Source organism: Daktulosphaira vitifoliae, unplaced genomic scaffold (assembly GCF_025091365.1).
Source record: "Daktulosphaira vitifoliae isolate Bord-2020 unplaced genomic scaffold, ASM2509136v1 Scaffold_2, whole genome shotgun sequence".
NCBI lineage: Eukaryota > Metazoa > Arthropoda > Insecta > Hemiptera > Phylloxeridae > Daktulosphaira > Daktulosphaira vitifoliae.
Window position 1 is genome coordinate 40,449,776 of NW_026099573.1, and position 15,013 is coordinate 40,464,788.

Consider the following 15,013-nt stretch of genomic DNA (forward strand, 5'->3'; position numbering starts at 1 on the left):
CTTGTGATGNTATAAAGTAGAGTTTTTGTATAAAGTTAGTTTCATTGATAATTTCACTTGTGATGCTTATGGTGTTAATTGTGATGTGCTCAAGTTTAATTTCTGTTTGTTGAATTGAGTTCCATCCATTTTGAACACGAATGTGGTTTAATGAGTTAATAAGATATTTTTTAAAATTTTTACTTTGAGAATCACAATATACATTTATAATTTGACTTAATTGCCAATATAAGAAAAACTCATATAAAATAATTTTTTTAAACATGTTTTTTTAATTTTATGAGACGAAATTTATTATATTATATATCTATGAATAAAATAATTTAAAATTCTTTTTTATATAGCTGTTACTTTATTGAATAGAAAAAGAACGACATAATTTTTTTTATAATCATTTTAACTGCAATTGGTGATTTATTCAATATTTAATTACTGTCTAAATGTGTATCTATAATGTAAAATATTTTTAGAAATATTTATGACGTAGATATATATATATAGAAATTGAAGTTCAAATTGCTTTAAAATTCATTGTCATGAAAATGGTTAAAAATTTTAAAAGTTGTATTTATTTAAAAAAATATGAATTTGAAATTTTTATTTCAATAAATTATTTTAATTGACAATTTCTAACATACTTCTTAAACGTCTAAAGACTGTCAAAAAAATAAAAATTTTAAAAATTGTCAAACATTAAATTTATAAGAATCAATAATTGTATTATTTATGTCATAAGGCGAAAGGGAAACATGTAAAGGGGATTGTCGTAAAAATNAGGGAAACATGTAAAGGGGATTGTCGTAAAAATTATGTGAACATTTAAAAATTAGTGTTTATTGCGTTTCGTAAATAGAATAGAACTATTCGAAAACTGACACTTTATATCCATTGTGTTATTAAAATTGTGAGTGTGTGTGTGTGTGTGCGACAAAAGTCATGGTTTGACTACTGGTCCTTTAGTCAATTTTAACAATTAGTGTGGATGCTGACTAGTTTTTGGGTTTAACTGTTCTTTAGTAGGTATAATGAAACGGTAGCTGTGCTGGTGGCTGCCAACCCAACCTTAAGTCTGCTACTTTTGAGCTAGACCGTGCTGACGGATCTTAACTTTTGGGGCTGACCAGTGTATTCAACGAGAGGTCTTGAGAAGAGCAAAAACGACGAACTTGTCCTTAAAGATATTGGTTATTATTAAGCACTATTTTTGTGTCTACGTTGGGGTATTACCGACTTACGACATATATCGGAGCCCAACTCGATGTTCTTACTGATAAGATCCCTCGATGTTTTTTCCTCTTTTTGTTGTATCGAAATTTGCATGTGCAATTTGTGTAATTTCGCGTCAATAAGGTGATACGTCAATCATTGCAGTACAATGATTAACTGAAACCATAGGCCAGAAGACCCATGGTTAGTGCAAAATATAAATATATAATATTATTTAGTTATTAAATTTTATCATTCAATAATCTCCCTGAGAGAGGGAAAAATTGTGTCTATGTGTACAATTTTTCAATTTTGTATTTTTGGGGATAAGACTTATTCATAATTAGACACATTAGCTTTCGACATAATACTTTCTGATAAGGAACTTATCAATATTTTAGACAACGGAATATCAAAATGGATTGACTTATTTAATGAACTGACCAAAGAAATAAAACTTAATAAAAAAACACTCACTGTTCAATAAAATTTAGAATATAAAATGTGACTGATCAATAAATAATACAACACAACATTAATTCTTAATATTAATACAAATGAATGGGGATAATGGAATAGAATGACATGGAATGAATTAGAATGAAGTAGAATTATGATATGGAATTACACAAGTGTGTAATTAACTTATATTAAACCATCACTGACGAAATGAGATCTACAGTGAGAGTTCTTCGCCTACCGTTGCCCTAAATCCCTTGGTCTGCACATTTCTGTGGCCGATGACAGTCGAACGACTATGTATTTTATATTCTACGCAATTACAAAATAATACTCAAGGGCTCTCAACATCAATTTTATCACTCTGAGTAGTAAATTTATTACTTAAATTTTGGAGTAACCACGCAGTTAATGTAGAGTCCTAAGAAATATTTAATTAAAAATAAAAACTCAATACTACCTTTTCTATTAAAATGTGAATATAGTGACGTAATGCAAACATTTTATGTAATTTTTAGCTTTGTTTTAAATAAGTGTAAATTTAAATATTTAAATAAACAATATGACGAATTGATTTATTGCACTGAGCGAATTATTGATATTTTTAAATGTTCAGTAAATATGTTTCAAAAAATTGATTTCTATAAAATTGACCTACGAATTATAGGCTTGCCTGTTCTGAATATTAAAACTGTAGATTATGAAATAAATTATTTTTACATATACACAAGGGATTTAAAAATCACCCGGTATTTATGATGTATAATACTGTTGTCAATAATTTTGAAAATATAAAATGTTTTTAAAAAAAGCTGAATTGATGATATCAAATCTTTACAAAAATAAAAAAGTGTGTGAGACAGAATTTAGATAGAAAAAATTCTATTTTAACCAAATCATTTATATAATATAACATCGATCAAATGGAAAAACTGATAGAGGATTCCGACGATTATATTAATGCTATTCAAAAAAATCGGAATATTTTTCCGAAATAAATTAAAATTTTTATTTAAAACTAGGCTTTGAACAACTGCACGGAACTAATACATTCAAATAAGTTTTATAGTTTAGTATGTTTACAACCTTAAATTTAAGAATTTTATTCTGTTATTTAAATAGTATCATTATTAAGATATTAATTTAGAGGGTACATACATTATTTTTATCCATACAGGTATATTCATACAAAATGTAAAATATACAGCCTTTTTGAATGCATTGCATTTTATTTCTTAAATAGTTTTTGTATGTAAATATTAAAATAAAATTAATTGTGCAGTTAATCTTTATGAAATATTGCAAAATTATGAACTGTTGATCAGACATAATTACAACATTTGAACAATTGATTCAAACCAATACACTAACAGAATATAGTACTCTTCATGTTATGTGTGATTATTTAGAAACATTTTTTCTAAAGGTTGTGAAAAATGATTATGAGTATTTAGGTTTCAATGATTTGCCTAGTAAACTTTGATTTTTTATTGAAGACTTAATAAAATATTGGATATATGTTATTATAAAATAATTAATTTTTCCTAAAAATATTTGTAATACGACAAATTTTTTTTTTCAAATTAAAGTATTTTACATTAGCTTTAATTTAAGATATATATAAAAGTGTCAGACCTTCCGGAACATTTTCAAAAGTTATGTTGAAAAAGTTAATTTTTTGTGAAAAAGTTGTCATTTTAAATCCCCCCTGTGGACAGAAAAAAGGTCAAATTTACAAAAAAAATATTCCAAATGATAAGTAAAGACATCAAGCATCTATATAAAAAAGAATTATATTGATATGTTCATTTTTAAAAAAGTTACAGCATTATTAAGTTAAAACTATAAAAAAAAATTATTTTACAAAAATCGTAATTTTTTATTAACTTTGATGTCATCTTTCTCCACGAAGACAAGTTCAGAGGTCAAATTTTTTTTTTTCAAATTAAATTACATTACATTAGCTTTAGTTTAAGAAATATATAAAAGTGTCAGACCCCCCTGTGGACAGAAAAAAGGTCAAATTTACAAAAATATACCAAATATACCAAATAATAGGTAATGACATCATGANAAATCCCCCCCTGTGGGCAGGTTAAGTGTCAGATTTACAAAAAAAATATACCAAATGATAGGTAAAGACATCAAGCATCTATATAAAAAAAAATTATATTGATATGTTCATTTTTGAAAAAGTTACGGCAGTTTTTAGTAAAAAAAATTGAAAAAATTTCGAAAATTAGCGATTTTTAAATTTGTAATTTTTTTGGAGGTTCCCCCTATTTACGGGGAACGAGAGAAATTTTTTCAATTTTGAAGGGTAATGTCTTCGACTAGATATAATTTGTGATCTTTTGACGTATCATTGAAAGAAATCCGTTCTGTGAGAGCTGAGAAAAAGTGGTAACAGACAAAAAAAAAAAAATAAATAAACACATCATAGTAAAACTAATACCTTCTAATCTTCGCATCGAAGCTAAAAAATAACAAATGTTTTCATATTTTTAAAGATCTTATATCACAACTATATAGTCTTGTATTAGTAATTAGTTGTAAATTAATTTTAGTTATGAAAGTTTTTCAAAATAATTAAAATCCATCATAAGGTGCAAATTTTACATTAGGAACATAAAATTGTTTTAGCTAATTTTTGCACATCCCTAGCATGTTGAACTAATATGAATTCTTCAACTATAAATGAAGCACGATTATAAACAAACCCAGCACAGTGGGATTGCGGCACAGTGAGTACGTGGCTTAGTTGGGTCCAGTAAAGATTTAATCTGACAGTGATTAAAATCACTATTATAAGAAACGCTTTGATGCAAATCTGTAGATAGTGTTTAATTTAAAAAAATTGATGGATAATTACAAAAGCAACATCAACTTTTATTTCCTTAAATACATCCAGATTAGTAATTCTTTTACTTATATATTATATAATTTTTATAATTAATTGTTTTCAAATTATTATTGATTTTTAATATATTAAAAGTAATAATTTTTAACCTATTTTTTTTTTGCCCTTTAAAGTGAAATTTTATAATGGAAAAAAAATGAATTAATTACCATAACTTTTAGCTCAATTTGCAAGTTTGAAATTGACATCATTAAATAGAAAAAATGGTATTGTGAAGATTAATATGCAAGCAGGAAATTTTATATTTTCTATTTACAGTAAATTTTTTATTTCATCCATTTTTAAATTCAGGTGAAATTAAAAGCCTTTTTTTTTTTTAATTTATGATTTATATAGCAACATGTTACGAAAAAATTTGGAATGTTATAGACTTGTAGTAGCGCACAATCATTTGACGTATTGTTGAAAAAAGTAGGTTAAGTGAAGGTTGGAAAAATAAATCGCAGCCTCAAAAACAAACACATAGTAAAATAATATTAACATGAATAAGAAATTTCTCATTTTGGAAAAGCTCATTTTGGCAAACGAATGTACAAACAGGCAATAGAAATCGAAAAATGTCCAGAGAATTTCAACAGAGAAGACGGATGGAAAATAAGCAAAACTTGGTTAACCATCATACACGAGACAAAAAGAAAATCAACTAACAACATTGAAAACAGTTCAATACAAGAAAAAGTTACTATCAACGTAATGGAAAACTGTCAGTGCAAAAAAGGAAGACCAAAATGCCAAGAATGTCAAAAACAACAACAATAATCAAAAACAAAGTTGTCAACAAAAACATTAGCAAAAACAAGATACCGTAAACAACATGAGTCATAAACAGATATGATAAACAACCAACGTATAAAAACAGACTGATAACAAAATAAGCCGCCAATATAGTTTCAGCCACCGAGCAGTAACTATCGCTCCGAAGATGGACTCTGCAATGAGTCTGAAACTTCAGAAACCAACTGCAAACATGGATAAATCTTCAAGCTTTTCAAATAATATGATAATCCATGAAAGTTTCAGCACATTCGTAAAATTATTAATTGCCACAGGCCGATTTGAACCTCATACTCTAAGCGTGAAAGACTCAAATGTTACCGATTCGGCAACTGTTTGTTGATTTCGTCACATGGTAAAATTGGCAATATTAGCCATAAAATAGCATATTTTTGATACGGTAGCCATTTGCGCATAGCAGATAGGTCGTCGGGACAAATTTTTTTTTCATTTTATAGTACATAAAATAAGCTTTAATTTGATATATGTTTAAAGGACGCAGTATTTCCGGAACATTTTCAAAAATTAAGTTGAAAAAGTTAGTTTTTGTAAAAAAGTTACTATTTTAAATCCTCCCAGTGAGCAGAATAAGTGTTAGATTTTCAAAAAAAATTATATCAAATGAAAGGGAAATATCTAAGGTTTCAATACAAAAAAATATTATTTTTATTTGTTCATTTTTGAAAAAGTTATGGCAGTTTTAATAATAAAAATGATCCCGATAGAAGGTGATTTTTATTGCAAACATTACAATTTTTTTTCGACAGCCATTTGCACATAGAAGATAAGGTGTCGGGACAAATTTTTTTTTTCATTTTATAGTATATAACATAATCTTTAATTTGATATATGTTTAAAAGATGTAGTATTTCCGGAACATTTTCAAAAGTTTATATGAAAAAGTTCTATTTTTTATACAATGTTTCAAGTTTTGAACGCCCCTTGTATTAGGGGAAATTTTTCAATTTTAGTAAAAAAGAATGGAAAATAAAAAATGTACTAATAATGTATTTAGGAAAAATAAATTTGTGCTAATACATACATTTTTCGAAAAGTTTTAGCATTTTTAATTTGAAAATTGAAAATTTTAACACAAAAATAACGTTTTTTTAACTACGGCAGTCGTTTGCACAATGAAGATAAGAAGTCGGGACAAATTTTTTTTTTCATTTTATAGTACGTAAAATAAATTTTAATTTGAAATTTCACTATTTAGTAATAGTATAGTTATCAATAGTATTGTTCTACAACGCTTACGAGATGGATCTCTTGGAACGAATTAACATCGAGCTAGATACGATTATCGACAGAAACCCCACGGTAGAAGTTTATCATCAACTGGCCGAGTTGCGCGGAAAATATTCTCAATTGCTGTTATTGGCCGATAAATGTGGACGTCAAAGCGCTAATTGGCATTATGTTGGGTGTTATTGGTCATTGAATTCGAACGAAATACAAATCAATGGACTACCAAATTGTATGTGTAGGATTGTGAGATATCTGTACATAAAGTTATTCGTAGCTCTTCAGAACATCAAATATGAATTTATGGTTAATGGTACGGTACAGCAAATTGATGATCACTTTATCTAAGTAAATACAAATCTAAATGTCAATAAAAAAAATAGTTTATTGTCGTTATTTATTATTACATTATGTCTATATATATAAATACAAAAATATTATTTTAAATAAACGTATATATTATATGCACATTTTTATTTTGTATCCTACTGATTTTTATATTATTACAATTTGCGCACTTCTCCGGTGAATGCATTGTATTCCATTTGACAGTCGTGTATGATGACGCAGTACAGTGAATTTTTAGCTGAAAATTGCTCTGCACATTCAAAGTGAATACGTAGATCAATTATGGATGATTTGACGGTATCGCTTTGTTTTTAAAAATCGATTACGAATATAGACCCGATTTTTTTGTAGCTGATTTGATCCAAAAAAGGGTATGGGTTCATCTTTCCATAGTACATTGTTTAAAATTGTGCGTACGAATTATAAAATGTCGAGAACTTGACTTTGTCGAAATCTGCATTTTGGTTTTCGTACGGGTACTCGTCAGCGTTCAAGTATGCCTTGATATTACGTAGGAAACAATGATTAAATTCATCGTTTACCCGTTTATTGGCATCTGTGACCATGGCTACGAGTAAGTACCTATGTTTTTCAACACCCGAGAACGTACGCACTGGCCATGTATGAGTGGTGGTTTGTGGTACGAGAGGGTATACAGCAGTGTCCCAATGTTGAAACTCTAACGGTAACCATATTGTGCTGTCAAGTATGCGCATCAGACCCAACTCCGTTTTCACATTTGGTTCAAAGTATTTCACGACACATTTAATTTTTGTAATATTCACTTTGGTTTGTCTGATAAGCGCAATGTTTTCTGCGGTTAACACTGAAGCTTTTTCTGCTTCATCTTTAGGTGGTACCAATTCTATGGCGCAGTGGTCAGCATTTGACCGGATGAATATGAGTGTTTACTTACAGTTGATCAGTGTACGCCAATACTGTTCGAAAAATCCCATACATAATGACAACGGACTATGAACTACAAATTTGGAATGGTCCATAAAGTTTCCATCATCGTATAATTCATTCACGTTTTTCCATCCGGCTGGTTGTAATCGTACGATATCGTTGGGCGTGAACGAATACCCTTTCATAGTTGTAGTCACACCAACATTTTTTACCTTATCAATTTTTTTGTTATTGATCTCGAAGCGAATTTCATCGAAAAGATTCATCATACAGTTTTGATTCATTACAATGTTATTAACTGCTCCTGCGGGTTTTGTAATATCCCCCTCTATTTGCAAGTTCCTTTCACATGGTATGGTGAATTTTTCTTTGTTGTGCAATTCAATACGAATCTCACAGTTGTTCCCGTACGAGTTGTTGTAGCTTAGATAATATTCCCGTTTCACATTATCGTCTTGAGGGGATTTTTCCAAAACTTGTAGATACTCTGTCATTTTTGACGACGCGACAGCCCAGTGATTTTAGATATGCGATATTATCTCTCGTCAGTTTCCTCGGCGTCACACAGTTTGCTCGATTCTCAGTCCAAGACCGTTTGATGGAACCACCACCGTAACGTATCGACTTGGGCTTCACTGATGATGATGATATGGTCATACGATTGTTGTTAAAAATCAAAGGCATGTTACAACCATTCGATCCTCGATGTGTTCAAATAGTGAGAGATGTATCTATTTATGTCTAATTTGCAAGCGTACAGATTATTCTTCGTCTTTGAGATTTATTTGGTAACCTTCCTGATTACATAGAACGATTCGCATCGAATCCAACACATTTGTGTTCAACGGGTAGTAAACAATTTGCCTGGGAACTTCTATAATTTGGTAGCCTGGTGGCACGCTGGCAGAAAACTCATGTAAGGTGTGTGATTGTTTTATATTGTGGTACGATCTCACAATAATATTGCAATCCACACGAATAGACGTAATAGGTGTTATTAACACTGGATAACCCGGATACATGAGTCTTATGTGGTTCCAAATACCGAGGATTTAAACTCAGTAAACGGCAAAATGATCTTTAATGTGAGAAATCGATGGGATGTTCACACATTATTTCACAATGCATCGTCATGTGGTTCACTACGATTTTGAACGACGAGGTCACTTTTCTATCTTTATCTTTTTAACGATTGTACAGCCAAAGGCAATTTTCTCGTACTGACTGGCAATATATTTGTTCAAGTCATCCAATTCGTACGTATCAACGGGCAGTGTTACTTTCAGCGAGGATTCTTGACCGGGCAATCCAAAAACGATTATATTGTTAGTTTCATCAATGTTTAGCATTATGTTCCAAGTGTGATAAACAATACGGTCCTAGAATGCATATGGACGGTAAGCTGAACATGGGTCATGCAAACGTTATAACCGTAGACAGTAACTCTATTCGTGTAAATGGAACAAAACACCTATTGACGATTGGACTAGTAAATTTGTTGTTTTCGAAAAACCCCGTTGTGTTCACCGACGAAGATTTAGAAAAGTACAAGACAATATTGGAGGAAATTGAAGCTCATCTAAACAAAAATATAACATTGAAAAAGGGGGGTGCTAAATACAATGAAGTTATCGATCCAATGTTCAGCAGCGTAGGATCGAAACTACAGCTGAGAGTCGGTGAAAAAGATTACTTAAACTGGGACGATTCCAATGAACTTGTCGAACGTTTGAAACTGCTCATATCGGCTCAGTCGGCTGGCAACACTGGAGTGTCACCGGGGATTGTTTCCATACTAGAAGAACTTTACGAAGCCGGGTACATTGCCGACATACCGTCTACATTATGAAACCGAAAATTGCGTACGAACTACATCGACCGGCCCGAAGAACGTACACTCGAACACGAGTAAACATCAAAGGACTCATTCAGGGTGTATTTTACACCGAAGAGTTGAACAGGACGCAGTATCCGGACACGTATTTAGTAGAACGGGTGTTTCGCACACGTGGAGACCAGTTCTACGTTAAGTGGTAGGGTTTTGGCCCGGAACACAACTCATGGATACCGAAAGCAGATTTCTCACGGCAATGATTGTTGACATTCAGGGCTTGGTGGCTGCCGACCATTCGTTCTTGGTAAAAGAAATGACCGTCATAGACCTGGAGTCCATGTCTATAGTCTACTGGGTGTGCAAACACCCAAATATCATCAAGGACGATGTGAAAACAACTTACTGGTGATACGATCACATTTGCATGTGCCCATATCTCTGTCTCCCATAACATCGTTGTACCGTTTAATAGACATTTATATTTATATATATATATATAATTAACACAGTGACATACAGCAATACTAACAGGAGGGCGGACTGCACACATAAACACTTTTTGCAATTCACGGCCAATGTGCCATAATAAGATATCCCTATCGACAGTTGACCTTTTACCATCTTCGCGATCACTACTTGTCTAATAATTAACTTAACTTGCTACCCCGTATATTAGAGTGTGTGTGTGTGTCGCCGTCAGCTCCCTGTTGGATTGTGTCATCTCTAGGTGTCCAGCAGGTTGTATTATCCATTTAATATTTCAATTGTTTAATAAATATTTATTTATATCGTTGTTAACCTAAAGTGTTTTATATATATATATTGTAGTGCGACCCTTGGTAGTTCCTCTAAGGGAATATAAATTAAATAGGAAACTTCAGTACCTAAGGTAGATATAGCCTAGCCAGCTATCCCCCGTTGGTCCCTTAGAATACTGACGACGGGCATTTAGGCTAAACCCCTAAATAGCGACGTAACACTGGCTAAAAAAAGTACCATCACGACTTGGACACGAACATTGGCAATGTCGAATACACTGAACTACCGAGAATAATGTCGTTGTTAAGGTGCGATACTATCTACGCGAAAGGTATACAGAAAAAATAAGTGTTACAAAAATATTTACCCGGACAGAGGGTAATTGATATAGAAGAAAACTGTCCACCACTGCGAAAATTATATGTGGAATTCCAATCATGTATTCGTCATATAAATAATCATAAAATGTGTAGCTTGTATAAAGCAATGTGTTTGAAACAATGGTTAACGGATAATTCGTAATTGTTTTATTCACATATTTTTATAAACATTGGTTAAAAATTACAAAAAATGTATCGATTTATTTTATAAAATAAAACTAATGTACACTTTGAGTTAATTTTTTTCGTTGTCGTCGTTGTTGTTGTCGTCATTGCCTTGGGAATAATGTCCCCACGCTTTTGTATACACATCCTTTTACTCTCCATCGTCACTGATTAACGCCCGCTTATCTTAGTTGTTGTTGTTGACCAACGCGAGTTCATTAATTTCAACCGTTGAAATACTATGGTGTTTCGTGCGTATGCTTTAAAATGCGGGTTTGCTTGAGTTTACCACGCAAGATATTTAAATAGTCAACCATTTTGATTTCATGTTTCACCACATCTGTGCTCATGCCTTACAATCGCTTCATCTCGTCTGTTTTCTACGTAACCAACAACCTGTCGTAGTAATTTTGTATAGCGATTGAATAAGTGTACACTTTGGGTAACAATGCGATAAAATTCTTGCATATGCTTACCCTTGCATTCATCAGTAAACGTGCCCGGTTGTTTTTTCGTTGATCAATGTAACAAGGGTGGTCGATCGGGTAATTCAACGTGTCGAAATATTCGAGTGAGTACTTTTTCAAATCATCGTGGTAACAGTAGGTTGTTATCAGGTAAATGAAACTATCAGTGTCCATGTATCAGAGTAGGAGTCGCAACGGCATCATAACCTCGTAATGGAACTTGTACATTATGTATTTACTTATATCCAATATGGCCTGTGCCAATAAAAATGGGTTTGTAAAAATTGATCTTCTCCTTGTACATGTGCACGGCAACCAGATTTTTGTTGAATACGGTGGTGTGACTAAACGACGGTTTTGCCGCTAACCTCGACAGTTTCTCCGGATTGCACACAAATTGTATGTTTTTGTGTTTTCGTACGTTCTTCAATGTTTTTCATGTTGAATGCGAAACAAAGAATTAAAAAAAAAAAATACAATCAAAGTTTGGAAAATGAATTATATGTTACCATAGTTTGAGTTGATCATCAGTTTGGTCATGTTTTGTCCAAATGTGGTGGTCGCTTTTTTACGCAAATCCGTGTTCAATTGAATGTACGGTGCCAACCAGCGGGATTGCATAAATTTTATACATTTATGCAGTTTTGTTACGACCACACTGTGTTTCATAGCTAGTTTTAGTGCGCGGTAGTGCACGATATAACCACGTTTTGGTTGTAACATGGTCATCAACTTGCTGTGTTTCGAAGACGACAATGGTGATCCCTTGTTTACCGGAAAAAATGGTAAATCATGCAATTCACGAGGATAATATGCATCAATTTCCACCAGGTATCCGTAATCACCGTCGTCGGGGGTGTTCAGTACTTCTTCCAGTGTTGCGGTCGACCACTCAAAATATCCAAACGGAATAGGTTCCATCATGGCTGTAAAAAAAAGAATAGAAAATTAAAAATTTTTTTTATATAAATAAAACTACATTAAATAAACATACTTGTCCCGTACAAATTAGTAGCATCCAAATACTGAAGGTATTTGTGAGGCAAGTTGGAGTTGTAGTCGGGGACATCTGGGTAGTTTGCTCGAGCATAACGCTGATTAACTTGCGTTAAACCTCCGCGTATAATCATTTCGAACATCAACCAAACCCAACCGGGTCCGTCAATAGTTCAATATATGCGTTAGTGTACTTCAACGACAATGCCGGACACGAAATGTAATGTGCGGGATTGAGTTTATAATTTATCAGACATTCCTTTCGAAATTTTTTAAACACATCGGCCAGTATCTACATCAACAACAGAGTTATGACATACGATTCAGAAATAAATTTAAAAAAAAAACATACCATTACGTCAACAAGTAAATACTTGAACTTTCCACACATTTTAATGTGGTCATCCACCCTCGCTTGTCCGTTCGGTTGAGTCTTTAACGGTTGATTGGTAAATGCATTTAAACAATGTTTACAAAAGTACTCGTGTCGTTTACAACCGCACACAAATGACATGATACAACTATTGAAAAATTAATACATTAGTTAAACGTGTGTATGGCCACTTCTATAATCAACTATTCAGTTCAATGTACTTTTACTATTAGAGTAAACACGACTGAACTGTTAACGAATTATATTATAAATAGTATAGAAATTTTACAAGAATACATAAGTTTTTGTTTTTCTTAAAATCTACTCTAAAGTATGACTATTGTGATTTTTGTTTTTACATTTTCCACCAATTTGAAAAACTATTAATCTAATAATATCAATCTAAAGTATAATTTACCTTTGTCATAAACTACTATTAGGTTCTATACTATCGGAGTAATAATGTAAAAACAAATAGATTGTGAACGAACTATATAATTTTAATTCAATTTAATTTGTTGTACATAAATCATAAGATATAAATAGATTTTGTTGATTGTAAAAAAAAAAAAAGTTTACCGTGCCACCACCACAACATCGTTTCTCGTTGTCAAATTTTTCTTTGTAACAACTCGATAGGTATGATTCTCTATCATATCAGACATTTTAATGTATTCCTTACCTTTGTCTTGATTATTCATTTTTTGTTTTAATTGTTTCATTTTCTACACAACAAAATTATTCGTGAGTAAACTATATATATATATATATGGTGAATGTTGTATTAATAGTGTACAACTCGATACAAACATTTTTAACAATAACTACTATCATCAGCCACAGCATGACACCGCGTAATACAAATTTCCCAAAATTTGCACACAACTCAAAAACAGTGCTATAAATTTTTTTTTTCGTCACCTCCATCCGCTTGCCACGAGACCATTAATTTGACATTCATATCGGTACTCTCTCATAGCATACTACCCCTCTCCTCTCACTACTTGTTTATGTTTAAGATAAATCACTGAGCTACAACACAGCCGATGCACTCCTTCAGCTATGTGTACTCCTCTAATCATTTATAAACTGAGTTTTTTTTTTAATAATAAAGTTGTTTACAAACTATTCGCCATTATATACTATAGAAATCATTGAGTGTGTATCAGAGCGTAGTACACACATACATGTTTACATAAGATAATATTCTTTAACCTTTACAACATAAATACTAATCTATTCACCATTTCTTTTTACGATACATACCCGGAAAAATGACCTGATTGTTACTACATTGTTACCATTAGGTTATTTAATAAGGGAATAAATACATTTTAGCTTCGATGCGAAGCTTAGAAGGTATTAATTTTACTATGACGTGTTTTTTTATTTATTTTTATTTTTTTTTTTGTGTCTGTGAACGCTCAATCTCAGCTCTCGCTGGACCGATTTTGATGAACAATATGTCAAAAGATCACAAATTGTATCTAGTCGAAGACATTACCCTTCAAAATTGAAAAAATTTTCCTCGTTCCCCGTAAATGGGGGAAACCTCCAAAAAAATTACAAATTTAAAAATCGCTAATTTTCGNTCAAAATTGAAAAAATTTCCCTCGTTCCCCGTAAATGGGGGAAACCTCCAAAAAAATTACAAATTTAAAAATCGCTAATTTTCGAAATTTTTTCAATTTTTTTTACTAAAAACTGCCGTAACTTTTTCAAAAATGAACATACTAATATAATTCTTTTTTATATAGATGCTTGATGTCTTTACCTATCATTTGGAATATTTTTTTTGTAAATTTGACCTTTTTTCTGTCCACAGGGGGGGATTTAAAATGACAACTTTTTCACAAAAAATTAACTTTTTCAACTTAACTTTTGAAAATGTTCCGGAAGGTCTGACACTTTTATATATATCTTAAATTAAAGCTAATGTAATATACTTTAATTTAAAAAAAAAAAATTTGACCTCTGGACTTGTCTTCATGGTGAAAACGGCTACCGAATGCTATTTTTGTGTGAATATTTTTGATTTTATAATTGACATTTTTTACTTTAAAGTGCTATAACTTTTTAAAAAACGTATGGATCAATACAATTTTTTCATGAGAAGTAGTATTTATATACATCTTTCATTGGATATACTTTTTTTTTAAATCAGACTATTTCCCTATA

The 15,013-nt window shown here is 31.4% G+C and overlaps 1 protein-coding gene across 1 annotated transcript; it reads right to left on the reverse strand.

Moving 5' to 3' along the window:
- Positions 1–11,964: 11,964 nt before the first annotated feature.
- On the reverse strand, positions 11,965–12,596 carry LOC126898263 (uncharacterized). Its single transcript, XM_050672203.1, has 2 exons — positions 12,461–12,596; positions 11,965–12,392 (listed from the first exon to the last, which is right to left on the reverse strand). The coding sequence occupies exons 1-2, from the start codon at positions 12,594–12,596 to the stop codon at positions 11,965–11,967; spliced, it is 564 nt and encodes a 187-aa protein (XP_050528160.1).
- Between the last annotated feature and the right edge of the window lie 2,417 nt (positions 12,597–15,013).

Coding starts and splice junctions, on each gene's coding strand:
- LOC126898263 (XM_050672203.1), bottom strand. CDS start 12,596: ATGATTATACGCGGAGGTTTAACGCAAGTTAATCAGCGTTATGCTCGA. Junction 12,393..12,460: donor TACTAATTTGTACGGGACAA/GTATGTTTATTT, acceptor TTTTTTTTACAG/CCATGATGGAACCTATTCCG.